The sequence below is a fragment of the Sorghum bicolor genome, chromosome 6, assembly GCF_000003195.3.
Source record: "Sorghum bicolor cultivar BTx623 chromosome 6, Sorghum_bicolor_NCBIv3, whole genome shotgun sequence".
In the NCBI taxonomy this organism is placed as follows: Eukaryota; Viridiplantae; Streptophyta; class Magnoliopsida; order Poales; family Poaceae; genus Sorghum; species Sorghum bicolor.
The window spans coordinates 7168728-7182523 of NC_012875.2; the positions used below are offsets into that span (position 1 = coordinate 7168728).

At 44.1% G+C, this 13796-nt stretch overlaps 1 protein-coding gene across 2 annotated transcripts in view; it reads right to left on the minus strand.

Annotated features, from left to right (window-relative positions):
• The window catches only part of LOC8085753, a 16466-nt gene extending 8053 nt beyond the window's left edge, over nt 1-8413 (minus strand). The window contains exons 1-8 of one of the 2 annotated variants that reach the window (XM_002447509.2): nt 7477-8405; nt 7071-7372; nt 2674-2743; nt 1655-2520; nt 1410-1565; nt 1081-1312; nt 923-993; nt 724-846 (exon numbers count right to left, since the gene is read on the minus strand). In XM_002447509.2, coding sequence (XP_002447554.2) covers nt 724-846; nt 923-993; nt 1081-1312; nt 1410-1565; nt 1655-2520; nt 2674-2743; nt 7071-7372; nt 7477-8185 — 2529 coding nt within the window. In that variant the 5' untranslated portion in view covers nt 8186-8405. Of the gene's footprint in view, nt 1-723; nt 847-922; nt 994-1080; nt 1313-1409; nt 1566-1654; nt 2521-2673; nt 2744-7070; nt 7373-7476 lie in introns of both variants that reach the window. The other variant, XM_021462841.1, reaches the window with a different exon arrangement.

Below are 13796 nucleotides of genomic sequence, written 5' to 3' on the forward strand. Positions count from 1 at the left end.
GTCGGTTTCCGATCCGTTTTCATCCCTAGTTGGGACTCAGGAGTAGCCCCTCCCTGGGGGAGCAAATTTCAGAGTGGGTTAAAAAACCTCCCTTGGGGGCAACCCATAAAATAATGCCGGGGCCCCACCCTGGGCATAGATGGCATTCAGCCTGTTTCAGCGGGGCATTCTTCCCAGGGGTTCTGGGGTTGGGTCAAACCAAGGGGCAGGGGTTGCCAGCCTCCTTTGGGTGGGGCCCTTTGGGGTTTCCCCGGTCAAGGTTCAGGGGGGTTTTTTCAGTCAGTTGAAGATTAAAGTTTTTTTTTCCAAAAAAATAAACAATTTTGGGGGGGCAGTTTTTTTTTTCCCCCCCCGGCGGATTTTTTTAAGGCAAAATTTCATTTTGTGGAAGTTTGGGAACCAAACGTGGGGGGTAAAACCCCGGGGGAGGGGAATGGGCGGAATTGTTTTTTTTGACTGGTCCCAGGGGGGGCAATTAGATGGTTAAGGCAGATTCTTTTGGCAAGGGGTTCCCCCCCCCATTTTTGGGGGCCCACCCTTTTTTTTTTTTTCCCCCCCCCCCCCCCCCCCCCTAAAGTAATTGTGTGGCATGCCATTTTAGTTTATTTTAGCAAGTTTTGAGTCAACCCAATCACCCGAAACAAGTGGAGCTTGCATCCTTACTCCATACAGGAAAGTGCAACCAGATAAAATGACAAGCAATGATGAAGCCCATAAACTTACCTTTGAAGCTTGGTCAACAAGGTGAGCCCACTCCCTCCTCTTCCTAAGACAATCATTGATGGCATCCACATAGCTGCGATACACAGAATCTCCCCCATTGGATCTCCTTGAATCCCTAAAATGCTGAAAAGTAGAATACAATCAGCATGAGCACCCAGAATATAGGCATGTGCTTATACCTTACAAAAAAAATATATACCTGATGGATAGCGTCACAGAGCTCCCCATATGTTATATTCCTGTCTTTACTGATAATTTCATCAATCAATCCTGTACATAGAATATATGGCCACTTACAGACTTTTCACAGTATACAAAGCCAGATGAAATGGGCAGTCTGAACTCTGAAGTACATACCAGGTAAATTGTGTGAAACAACAGTATCCATCAAATCATCCTTTGCTAAACCAGTGTTGGCTCCAGTTGAACATATGCCACGATTTTTCTGTTCTGATGCTATATTTTCAGCTGATCTGCATGAGTCTTTCACAGGAGCATGCTCTGTGCTAGAAACTCTATGTCTTTTTTCTGTCCTCTTGGTGTCCTCGCTATCTTTTAATGAATCCTCTCTGTTTCTCTTTTTTATAACCTGCACTCCCAGGGAAGCATCACAACATTAAAACCAAATATGGTGAATTGGCATAAAAAAGGTAACCTTTATGTCCTCCAGGTGCTAGTAACCTTACCGCTGCATGATCCCTTCCTCCATGTGATGAATACCGCTTCGAAAAAACAGAAGCTCCAGTTGGATGAAGCATCTGTGCACCAGCTGCTTGATGGCAACGTGGCACCCTCGGTACTCTGGGGGAGCTGTTCAATTGTTGATGCAGCAATAATGCAAGCTACAGAATTGTTTTCACAAAAAAAAAGTGAGAAAAGAGGAACTTTTTCACTAATAAATTGGAGTTGGGACAATTTATGATTTTCATACCTGTTCGTCGCTCAATGGGGCAGCCGAATCAGATGCACGCAGCTCAGTTGATGCTGAATTATTGGAACTATCTTGTGTGACATTAATGGTGCGCTGGTGGATCTTGTCCTTTTTCTGGGAAGAACTAGAAGCCACTGCCTTATTACGAGACTGCAGTGATGGCACTTCTCCATGGAATGATCTTGCTGAGGTGCCTCCAGTGAGGGCTATCTTCTGTGATTGCTCCTTTGACACCGGTAATCTATGTTTTACTGTAGAGACATGTATCCTGCTAGCTTGAGATGATTTTGGTGCAGAAGGCGGTGAGCCTTTTAGTCGAACTTTCTCAGAGTACCTTGTCACTTCCTGGGAACTATCTTCAGAAAATTTCACGGAATCATGCTTGCTGACAATTGGTGAGACCAATTCCTCTTTCTTTGAACAATCACTATTCCCTGATGACGGTTCTTTAGATGCCAAAGAGTGTGATAACTCAGGTGGTATTGAGATAGAACCAGAAAAGGATGTAGAAACTTTTGCAGAACCCAAAGTTGAGTTAAGATTCTCAGCAACTGCATGCCTCGGATTTTGTGTTTCAGATTTTGGATGTTCATGGCATACTGAACCATAGGTTAATTTGGATGAATCTTTTTGGACGATTGAAGAGACTGCAGCAACCCCTAGACCTTCCTTATTGCTTTCATGGTCATCACTCACTAACTCGACACAGTGAGCTGTCTTGTTTTCCTGAGAACTAAGCTCAGTTTTAATAGTCTGTGGTTTTGACTGACCGATAAGTAAATCTGGTACACCAGCAACAACCTGCAGATTTGAAGTTTGATTTGGTTGCTTTTCAACGCCCTGCATGTCTTGCACTTTGATAGGACCTGCATGGATTATCATATTTCCATTAGATGGTTTGCCATCACCTGTTCTGATAACTGCAGAATGTTCCAAGCAACAAACATAGAAGTAGCACTACTGGGTTTCATAGGACCAATATTTGTGGATCAGGTAAGTATCTGGGGAACTTGAGCTACCTGAACTTGTTATGCCAGACCTAGAGCCCATAGTGTGATCCCCTTCTGGCTGTTGCTTATGCATTGTAACCTGCATTGTGTCAAATAATGAAGCAATTAACTTAAAGAGTAAATAAGAAAATAAACCTAGGCAAACTAAAAAATTATAGATTATGAAAATATACTACTTTATGAATTTACAATACAATGGAACTGTAAATGTGGAGTCATATTGAAAGCATGGGAACACAAATAAATCGGCTTCATTGGCATGGTACTGTAAACTAAATCTCCACATATGATGGCAATATATATGTTTACTGTTTACTCCAAAGGCTGTGAAAATGGGGGAGAAAAAGGTTAAAGAGATAGCAACCCTGCCATGCTTTCTCATACCAAATATATTGTAGCACTGGAACTAACAACTGATACAATACCATGAACACATCAATAGTTAACAAAAAACATTACAATTGCATACAACAAGTTAATTTACGCAAAATAAAAAATGCATCAACAGAGGTACAGATCCTAACAGAAAAAGAAGAAGGCACTACGGCAAGTATCTCCATCTCTTTTCTGATTTCATTTGGCTATGAAACCTTTGATCCATTTATTAAATTGCAGTGCAGCAGTTTGATTAAATCACAATCAATATGGCGAATCTCTACACTAAATATTACTATTAGCTTTGATGCCCAACTTATCGTGCCTCTGCTTTACAACAGAACATTGTCCTATCAGTATGTGCATGACAATTGAAGTCTCAAGCACATATCTAAACAATTTTAGGCACATGATGCAGTTATAATTCATCTTGAGAGGTATGTGACTATGTTCACCCCCTCATTGATGCTAAAAAAGAAGTGTTCAACATTGTTTCTTCTTGAACTGGCACGACAACCAGCCTTCATTACATTAAGAGAACAAGCCCAGCAGGGCCTTTACACACATAAACTAAAAAAAAGGATTACAGAAATGCCATGTAAAAGTAAAACCAGCTAGGCGAGCTAAAACCAAACAACACTCAGGCCAAAGAGATTCCAACTCAATGGTTCCTGCAGAACACAATAGAGTGGATTCTTCACTAACCCCCTGAATATGGTGTCGAACGCTAGGGTTCCTTCACTGAAAGACACATCGTTACAGTGTTTCCAAATGAATCATGCTATCAACATGGCCAAGGAGTATAATTCCTTGTGCCAATGACGATCAACCGAAAGTGAACCATGATTTTTACACATGAGTGTTCAGCATTTTTATTCTACTTGTTTTGGAATCTGGAAGCCCAGTTACAGCTCTAAGACTCTAATGACATGGTGGGGCAAGAGATATTAAGATAATTCAGACGAACTAAGATATTGTGCCCATAAAAGCCAACTGTTCTTCCATATCACAGCAACTAAGACTCACTCAGCGAAAGGTTTACAGCAGATTTTCAGAAGATGTATTGGTTGCAAAAAGTAGACGAGGGACAACTCAAAGTCGAATTACCTCCTGGAGGCATGATTTGCTTATTACTTATCAATAGAATAATAACTGTTTCCTGCTGGTAAACAATTTCATGCTGTAGGTATTGCTCCAGTATGTTGGGCTATATGGAAGACTTGTAACAAAATCTGTTTTGAGGGCAAAACTGTTCATGACCCTGTGTCGATAGTATGCTATGCTTGTATGTTCATGAGTTACTGCACAGGCTTATTCGCTGGAATCGACAAGCAGGCACTGGAGGAAGGTGTCAAGACTATGCTCCAGATTGCACTCAAGTTGGTGAAGGAAAAGAAGACATCAAGTGACAGGATGCTAAGGGATGAGGACGATGACATCCAGTAGAAGTGATACCAGTGAAGTGCCCGCGTACTAGAATGGTGGTTCACAGATGATCCAAGTTGATGAATGGCTGATGTCTTTTGTTCCTGGTCTTTTTGGTAGTTTGGCTTAGGCATGTGCCTGGATGTACGATTTCATTGAGCCATAACTGTGATGTAGTTTTAAGTCGTTGGTTTGTTAAGCAAGGGTTGATGCTACTCTAGCAACCTTCTTTAGCTGTCTCGATCCACAAGAAACTCTGCTACTGATGCATTTCCATTATGAAATGGGGGTTCACCCTCGGTTAGAAAAAAAAGAATAATAATTGTTGAAGGGGGGGGTGTAAAAATATTAGAGCAAGCCAGAACATGGGATTATACAGTACTAAGCAAATACCAAGGCAAGGCTATTCGGTCGCATTCTATGCAGTCAAGAATCAGTGTTTAGGGCATTTGTCCAGGCTTCTCCAACTTCTACCAATCTACCAAGAATAGTACAAGAGTTTGGCCAAGAAGCATATTAGTTTGCCATGTAAAATGTGCAGGTCAATCATGTATACCAGTGCTTCATCTTCTGCTTTGCTCTTCAATTTTTCAGAAATTCTTGGAGATTGGCCAGGTCAATTATGTGTACTTAGGGCTAGAGATTGGCGAGAGAGCACCAAATGTATCCAGCTCCATGATTTCTGGAGCTGATCTATCCAGAAATTCTTGGAGCTGTAGCTGTGGGCAAGTTAATGTATTTAGTTGAGCAATTTTATTGTTGATTTGGACTAAGCATGTATGCTTAAACCACTATGTTTTATCCTAGAAACTTCAAATCCTTCATGGATCTCAGAGCTGGAACAGTGCAAATGGGCCATAAGTGTCCCATGTAAATGTGTAGGTCGACTTTCAGAGCTATGACATGCAGCATGTATACCAGCGTTTAATTTCCTGTTTTGCGTGTATTTTGTTCACTGTTGATTTTGGAATTCATATGATTACATTGGTACAGGTCAATAGATTTCTTTGAAACAAAAACATAGAGCCGTGAGCTTTGAACTGTGTGGCAGTTATGCAAGGATTACAATTGATTAAGAAATGACTGAGAAAACATTCTTGTCCTTGTTTTCCAAAGAACTCTATTCAAGATGCTTCCTGTCACTTCCTATGTAAGATATCTGCGCCAATTCTCAACTCTTTATGTAGACAATTTGGCATTTCACTTCTCGATCAGGTCTAGAGAAAGCACCAACACCAACTAGAATTTATGAAACCCTTACTGGCCAGACTGAAATGAATTTGTATGGTACAGTTCAATTGTGAAACCAATTGTTTGCTTGCTTATAACACCCACTTGAGGTTTTATTGCAATTTTTTTCTTAGCAGTGCTCCTCATTTAGCTATCTGTTGAGGTACTATGGAAAGTATGTATAAGCTCCATAAGATTCTATCAACACGCATATTATTGATATTCTCTTTTTTTAGGCAAATTATTGATATTCTCAATCATTTAAATTTCAGTGGAATACCTCGAGATGCTTCCCATCAGAAACCCATATGTATCGGAGCCATACAGACATACATACAGTATACACTCCACACTCATTCATGCCTTCCATACAGTGAGTAATAAACCACGGAAAAATTATTTTGATATAATGCATGGACACATGACTAGTAGCGTGGGAGAAAAACAATATGTTCAAGTTATGTCAGGATAACTAACTAGTTTAGAATCTACAGTAGTGGAGAGCAGTGTTGTATGGCAATCAATGTTTAAAATTGCTGGCTAAATCATTTAGTGGACACAAGCCTCATAAGCTAAGAATCACTATAGCGCTGTAGTGGCCGCTAATCCAATGAGCGGATTAATTAAGAAAAGAGAAAATGTTAATGACTGAGAACTCCCAGCTGAGATTGTATGGGCCCAAAAGAAAACGTAGAAGGCCCAAAATCCTCCCCTGACTTCTAAGACGTTCAGGCCCACATGAACTGCATCACTCCTCATCAAACTCTTCTGCCCTGCGCCTCTCCCTCTCCTGTCCCTCACGCTCTACCCCAACCCCACCAGTGGCCATGCCCTATCGGAGTTGACTAACAGTCACGTGTCTGGCCCTCCTTCCCATGGGGAACGCCGGCGCTGGGTGGACGGCAGGGAAGCATGAAGCTGTGTATTTCAGGGTGAAGCAGCTGCCGACGAGAAAGGGCAAAGCAGAGGATGGCACTCTGACAGATACCCAGCAAGGAAAGGTGAGATGATCCTGTTCCAGCCAGAATGAAGAAAAGCAGCACCAAATTTCCTCCCTGTGAAGCCTGTTTAGCACCACTAAGGCACTCGTAGCTGAAGCAGCGGAGGAAAGTGCCATTGTGTAGCGTCGACTCCCACCAGACGTTATATCCCGCTATTTGTTATATTGCTGATGATTTCAACAGTATCTGTGAGTCCAATCTTTGGAGTAGTACCAGGCCTTTTGAGTGCTGAGCAGCCAAAAGGTGCAAACTCCAGCAACACATCATAAAGTAGAAACAGCACAGCCATTCTATGGCACCAAAACAAACAAATCTACCAATCATACAGTTATGCAATATATTCAGTAATATGCAATATATGTGAGGTATACTAACCTCTACCCCAATAAACCCTGAGTGCACTTCTTGTTCCACCATGGACGATGTAGTTTGAACTCCAGATGAGACCTCCAACTTCACGGGCACCTTTTTGCCATCCTTGCTCAGAGCCTCAAGAACTTGCTCACAGCTTTTCTTCTCCCCACTTGGCTCCAAGGATTCCTCCATCTTCTTCTTGGTTTTAACAGTTAGCAAATCAGAAGTGGCCATATTAGTTTCAGCGTGACCATCATCATGAATGGAATCCTGTATCCCACAACCCTCAGTCTGCTGACACCCATCCTTCCAACTATCAGGCTCTGTACCACATAGGGAACCAACAAACAACTGTTTATTAAAAGAAAAAGAAGAAGAATGCTCTTTGTGCAGCAATTAAACAGGAAATCATGCCCAAACTATTTACCTCTCTTCTTAGCCTTGCTTAGAGGAGGCATTGCTTGCTGACCGCTATCAAGTTTCTTGCCACGACAACTCAAGCTCCGGACGTAATGCTTCTCCTTCTTCGGTTCAATGCCTATCAAAGCATCATCCACCATCTCCCTGGGCTTGTCTCTGGCCAGCGCAAAAAGAGCATCAGCCCCATCATTATCGTCGGCCCAGGACGGGAACTCGCAGTAGCGGAAGCCAAATCTCTTGGGGACGTAGCCAGTGCAGCGCCACAGGGCGGCGGAAAAGGCCGGGGCACCTCGGAACAGAGCGCCGTCGCCCCCGCCGGGAAGCCCGTGGACGTGGACGCGGGCGGGGAGCGGGACCTCGGCCCAGCGGCGGTACAGCGGGGGCGGGCGGTGGGTGGGCAGCTCGGCGAGGAGCTCGGCAACCTCGGCCTCGTCGGCGGAGGAAGGGGCGCGCTTGGACCTCCGGCATTTGTGGCAGGAGAAGGAGGTGTGGACGCCGCGGACGTAGCGCGCGCACCGCGTGTGCACCCACACGCTGCACTCGTCGCAGCTGACCATCTCCTCGCCGTCGTCGAACGTGACGCCGCAGGAGCAGTCCACCGTCCACGAGCCGTCCACCCAGTCATCGGCGGGGTTAGGGGCGGGGATGGGGGCCGCCGCCGCCATGGCGAGATGGGTCTGCGGCGGCTCCGGGCGGTGCAGGCGGCCGCCCTTCATCGGCGGCGAGCGGGGGAACCCTAATCTTCGGATCGATGCGGAATTGAGCTGTTGAAGACGAGGGCGATACCGGGACGCGGAATCGCGGATTCGATGGCTTTAGACGGGACGGAAGGAGGAACGGATTTGGCGTCCGACGAATTTCCCCGTTCGGATACTGCAGTTTTGGGCCGGTTTGCAACCAAACCTACGTGCGCCGGTTTTGGGTTGGTCTAGGCAGGTCACAAAATCAAAAGACACGAACACGATCGTGTTAAGAATCTTGGTCCAAACTTCGGTGTGCCACTCTTGTCATTTATCGTGGCACTGTCAGCAGTTGACAAGAAAACATGCCACGTTTACTGATTCCTTCTGTTTTTTTTTTCTGCGAAAAGGTAGTAAGGCTTTATTTAGAGCATTAAGTATAGATAAAAAATAATTAATTGTACAGTTTGTCAATAATTAATGAGACAAATCTTTTGAGCCTAGTTGACAATAATTACTAAGGGCCTATTTGGTTGGCGCTGGTAAAGTTTAACTCTTGTCATATCGAATGTTTCGACGCATGCATGGATGGAGCTATGTTGCTCAGTGTGGGTGCAGTCGCACCCATGCAAAATTAAAAAGACAGTGGAAAGACTTAAAATTTCACTATATTTGCACCACATTTCATAGATCCCTGCACTCACAAGTAAAGATGGCAATCTTTACCCGAAACTCGAAACCCGATGGGTAATTACCTCATTAGGGTAAGGGTATGGCTATATTTTTTACCCATGGGTAAGATAATGGAAAAAAATCTTTACCCAGCGGGTAAAGCGGGTAAGGGTATGGGACTGCATTGCCCATACCCGTTAATCCATGGGTAATTTTAACCCAATTCATTATGTTAGAATCATGAGCCAAAATGACCATACACAGCCCAAGCCCAATAAAAATCATATATAATGCTGTCAAACCCTAGTCCCTCACCCATCTGCTCCCTCCCCTTTCCCCTATCTCCTTGCAGCGGCCGCACAACACGGGAACTTGTGAATTTTGCCACTTGATATCTAGTATAATTACTTGATCAGGTGTTTATGGAGCTTGTATATTTGATGATTTTATTAATAACTTGTGATGCTTTGGCTGAAATTAGGAGCCTGAAATATTTAAATATGTATTTATTTTTTGTAAGTATTTTTGGAATCATGGGTAAGGATAACCCATGGGTTACCCGTTACCCGCATGGGTAAAGGTATGGGAAAAAACTCTTATCCATGCACGGGTATGGGTAAATTAACGGGTAAAATATTTTCTCGTGGGTAAGGGTATGGGTGGCATATACCCAGCGGGTAATTACCCATTGCCATCTCTCACAAGACAAGGTGCACCTCCTCGGATTTGATCTAGCTCCGTCACTGGACACATGCATGGAGTATTAAATATAAACTATTTACGAAACTAAAAACACAGCTGGAGAGTAATTTACCAAACGAATCTTTTGAGCCTAATTAATCTATCATTAGATACTAATTGTCAAATAAGAAAAAAATGCTATATAAACTTTAATACCCCTAATCAAACACCCTTTAAATATACAAATTACAGCAGCTGAATCAAAAAAAAAATCACGAACTGATGACATTATCATAGCAAATTGATGACCAAACAACCCTGATCACGATCCAAATAGCCTAAGTCGGCGATACACTAAACAGTGGGCATCGCCCAAAGGGCCATCCGGTACCACATGATGTACTTCGGCCTTGTGACCTGGTTTGGTTCCCTCGAGATGCACTTCGGCCTTGTAACCTGGTCTGATTCCCTGCTTTGCACCATTTGCCTCCTTCGTTTCATTCCTTCCTCCTCCCTCCTTCAGCTCTCATCTTCTCGCGCGTCCTTGTCTCCTCGATTTCTCTTTCCCACACAAGCTGGATGGCTGATGCACGATCCCATAACTAAGTTGCAACCAACCAAAGTAAAGTACATAGTTTTTAGCATGCTTCCCACAAGCCTAAACCAGCCCTCCGTCTCAGCTCGTCTGCGGCAACCAATCACGCCCTTACATGTTGCCTTTAAGCAATTTTTTCTAGAGTAATAGGATCAATCTATGTCTTATTAACGAACATCTCTGTGTGTGCATAAAAAAGGTTTTTTTATTCATACCAATATATCATTACAATTATATAAGTTTAGAGATATGTCATTACAATTCATATATTTGGAGAATTGCCATTATAATTTTAACTCTTGCTTGTTCATGCCATTTTTACATCTTCTATGTACATGGGTCTATTGTCAGTCACGTATTCGTACGGTAACGCATATGGGCGTTAAGTTTCAACCTCTTGTTGGCAATTCTTAACGCAATCATAAAAAGTAGACACAAAGTCTAGCCCCTAGCAACGGCGCTAGAAATGATTAATGACACCTCTTAGTAATACTACTAAGAAAGGACAGAGGTTAACTACTATCCTTGAAGTGTCGGGTCGGTAGTTAACCTTAGCTACACCTAAGGTGAGACTAGAGTTGGCTAGTCTACTAATGCCTAGCGGGGTTGTCAATCTCGACACTAATAGGGACAACAGGCGTGATTGCAATCTACATAGATAAATGGGATCTGCAAGCGCACAGAACTATCGTGTGTAGCACTTCGCCTGGTGAGTACACAAGTGTCGATTTATAATTTCTCAAAAGAAGGCTGGGGTGATGTGGTCGAGTTGGGCAAAAATAAATAATCAGAGCTAGGAATGGTAGATGGATGGGTAAAAGATAACCAAACTAATCTACCAGTTAACCTAGATAAATAAGAGTGATAGTAGATTTAGAGGACCCAATAAAAGAATAGCACTAGTTATTCAAGTCAAGCAAAGAGGCGTACCTATCTTGAATCTCAAGCACGAAGCACAACGAGCCTTATGTTTTAAGAACTAGACCAAATGTGAGGGAATACGTAGGCAATCAGGGCTGTCACCACCTGGTGCTACCTCAGCTATCCGTGGGTCTAGACATATCTAAATGTAAGCCTATAGCCTAAGCACCACGCTTAATCTATACTCCTACTATCGAATGTTTGGACATATGTATGGGCGGAGCTATGTTACTCAGTGTGGGTGGGGCCGCACTCACGCAAAAATAAAAAGATAGTGGAAAGATTCAAAACTTCACCATATTTGCACCCACATTTTATAGAACTCTGTACCCATAAGACAAGTTGCACCCCCTCGGATTATTTACAAAACAAAAAACATAGCTAGAGAGTAATTTGTCAAACGAATTTTTTAAGCCTAATTAGTCCATAATTGTACACTAATTGTCAAATAAGATACAATATTTGTTCAACTTTAATACCATGTCCCTCAACCAAACACTTCCTAAATATATAAGTTACAGCAGCTGAATCTAAAAAAATCAGGAACTAAACAAGACTTAACATTCTGCACATTATCATAGTAAATTGATGACCAAACAACCCTGATCACGATCCAAATAGCCTAAGTCGGCGATGCACTAAACAGTGGGCATCCTCCAAAGGGCCATCCGGTACCAAACGATGCACTTCGGCTTTTGTGACCTGGTTTGGTTCCCTCGAGATGCACTTAGGCCTTGTAACCTGGGTCTTGTTTACATCCAATTTTTTTTAATTTTGGCATTATAGCATTTTTATTTTTATTTGACAAACATTGTCTAATCATAGAATAACTAGGCTTAAAAGATTTGTCTCGCGATTTACAGGCAAGCTGTACAATTAGTCTTTATTTTCATCTATATTTAATGCTCCAAACATGTGCCGTAAGATTCGATGTGATGAGAAATCTTGAAAAGTTTTTTATTTTTGGGTGAACTAAACAAGAGCCTGGTTTGATTCCATGCTTTGCACCATTTGCCTCCTTCGTTTCATTCCTTCCCCCTCCTCCATCGTGCAGCTCTTCATCTTCTCGCGCGTCTCTGTCTTCTCGATATCTCTTTCCCACCACGAGCCGGGATGGCTGATGCACGGTCCCATGACTAAGTTGCAACCAACCAAAGTAAAGTACATAGTTTTCAGCATGCTTCCCACAAGCCTAAACCGGCCCTCCATCCCAGCTCGCCTGCGGCAACCAACCACGCCCTTACATATTGCCTTCAAGCAATTTTTTCTAGAGTAATAGGATCAAGGGAAATTTTGTTGTAGGACACTGAGAAAAAACATAATATGCTGATAGACACCGCAACGAGCAGAATTTGTTCAGTGCCATTATAAATTTAGAATTCTTTGCCATAACATACCACAACCAATATTTTATTCATTTCTCAGATTCGTGGAGAGATAGGTGGGAAAAATGACATTTTTTGCCCCCGTCTTCAACCTTCGGCTATTTGCTTATTTTTGCCAGGTATTTCCATCACAGCTGCTCATCTCCGGTAACATGGTGGCAAAGTTAAAAAAAACATGGTGGCGGCATTGTTTTACGGTGATTGGTGGTGCTGCAACTGTTGCCATTGTCCGCCTCGTCGTCCCCTTCCTCCGATCTCCTGTCCCCTTCGCAATTGCCAGGGAGCGAAGCTCCAAAAGCACGACTGAGCTGTCCACAAGAACCGAGAACCACTGCGAGGACCAAGCTCCTCCCTCCCGCATCCACCACGCCACGTCCTTGCGCGTCGCAGCGCACCGCGACCCACTCTCCTATGCGTCGAGTCCGCCATTGACGGCGTGCTCGAGCCCTCTGCAACCCAGCCCTCTCCTCCTCCTCCTCTTTCTCTCTCCCTCTATAAAGGGCACTCAAGCTCAGCATAAGCACGCCACCACCACTCAACCCATCCCTGTGCCTCCTCCATCTCTCCAACGCCTAAAGCTACCGCCGCCATTGATGACCCAAGGTCGAGCTACGATCTACCAAATCTGGTCACCTCCTACCTATTTTTCTCCTATGTTGGTATCAGGGTGGCACAAAGAGGCCATAACCCCACCCTCGTCATGGATCTGTGGCCGTGCTGTCGAGTTCCACTGAGCTCTGCCACTACGTCCGCCTCAACCCAACACCAGTGCTTCCTGAGCCGTTTCCACCAAAGAGGACCCCATTGATGCTTTTTATGTGCTCTCCTCTACCTCATCTGCCCCTCGTGGAAGGCCACCGACCACTGAAGATGCGGTGGAGATGCTCGGCGTCACGGTCGGGGGCGTCGCCGGAGAAGAAAAGGCGGCGACAATGTGTTAGGCAAAAATAAGTGTTGGATCCATGGTCGTGTTGTCGAGTTCCACCGAGCTCCGCCACTACGTCCGCCTCAACCCAACACCAGTGCTTCCCGAGCCATTTCCACCAAAGAGGACCCCACTGGTGCTTTCTATGTGCTCTCCTCTAGCTCATCCGCCCCTCGTGGAAGGCCGTCGACCACCGGAGACGCGGTGGAGATGCTCGGCGTCACGGTCGTGGGCGTCGCCGGAGAAGAAAAGGCGGCGACAATGTGTTAGGCAAAAATAAGTGAATGGCCGAAGGTTGAAGATGAGGGCAAAAAAGTCATTTATTCTGCTTTCTCTCTGCGAATCTGAGAAATGAATAAAATATATTGACGGTTTTTATTTAGAATGGCGTCCTCCCCCATCCCCCCTCCCCACCCCTCCATCGTCGGCCATGGATCCCCCTGCTGAGCTTGGTGACTATGGTGGGGC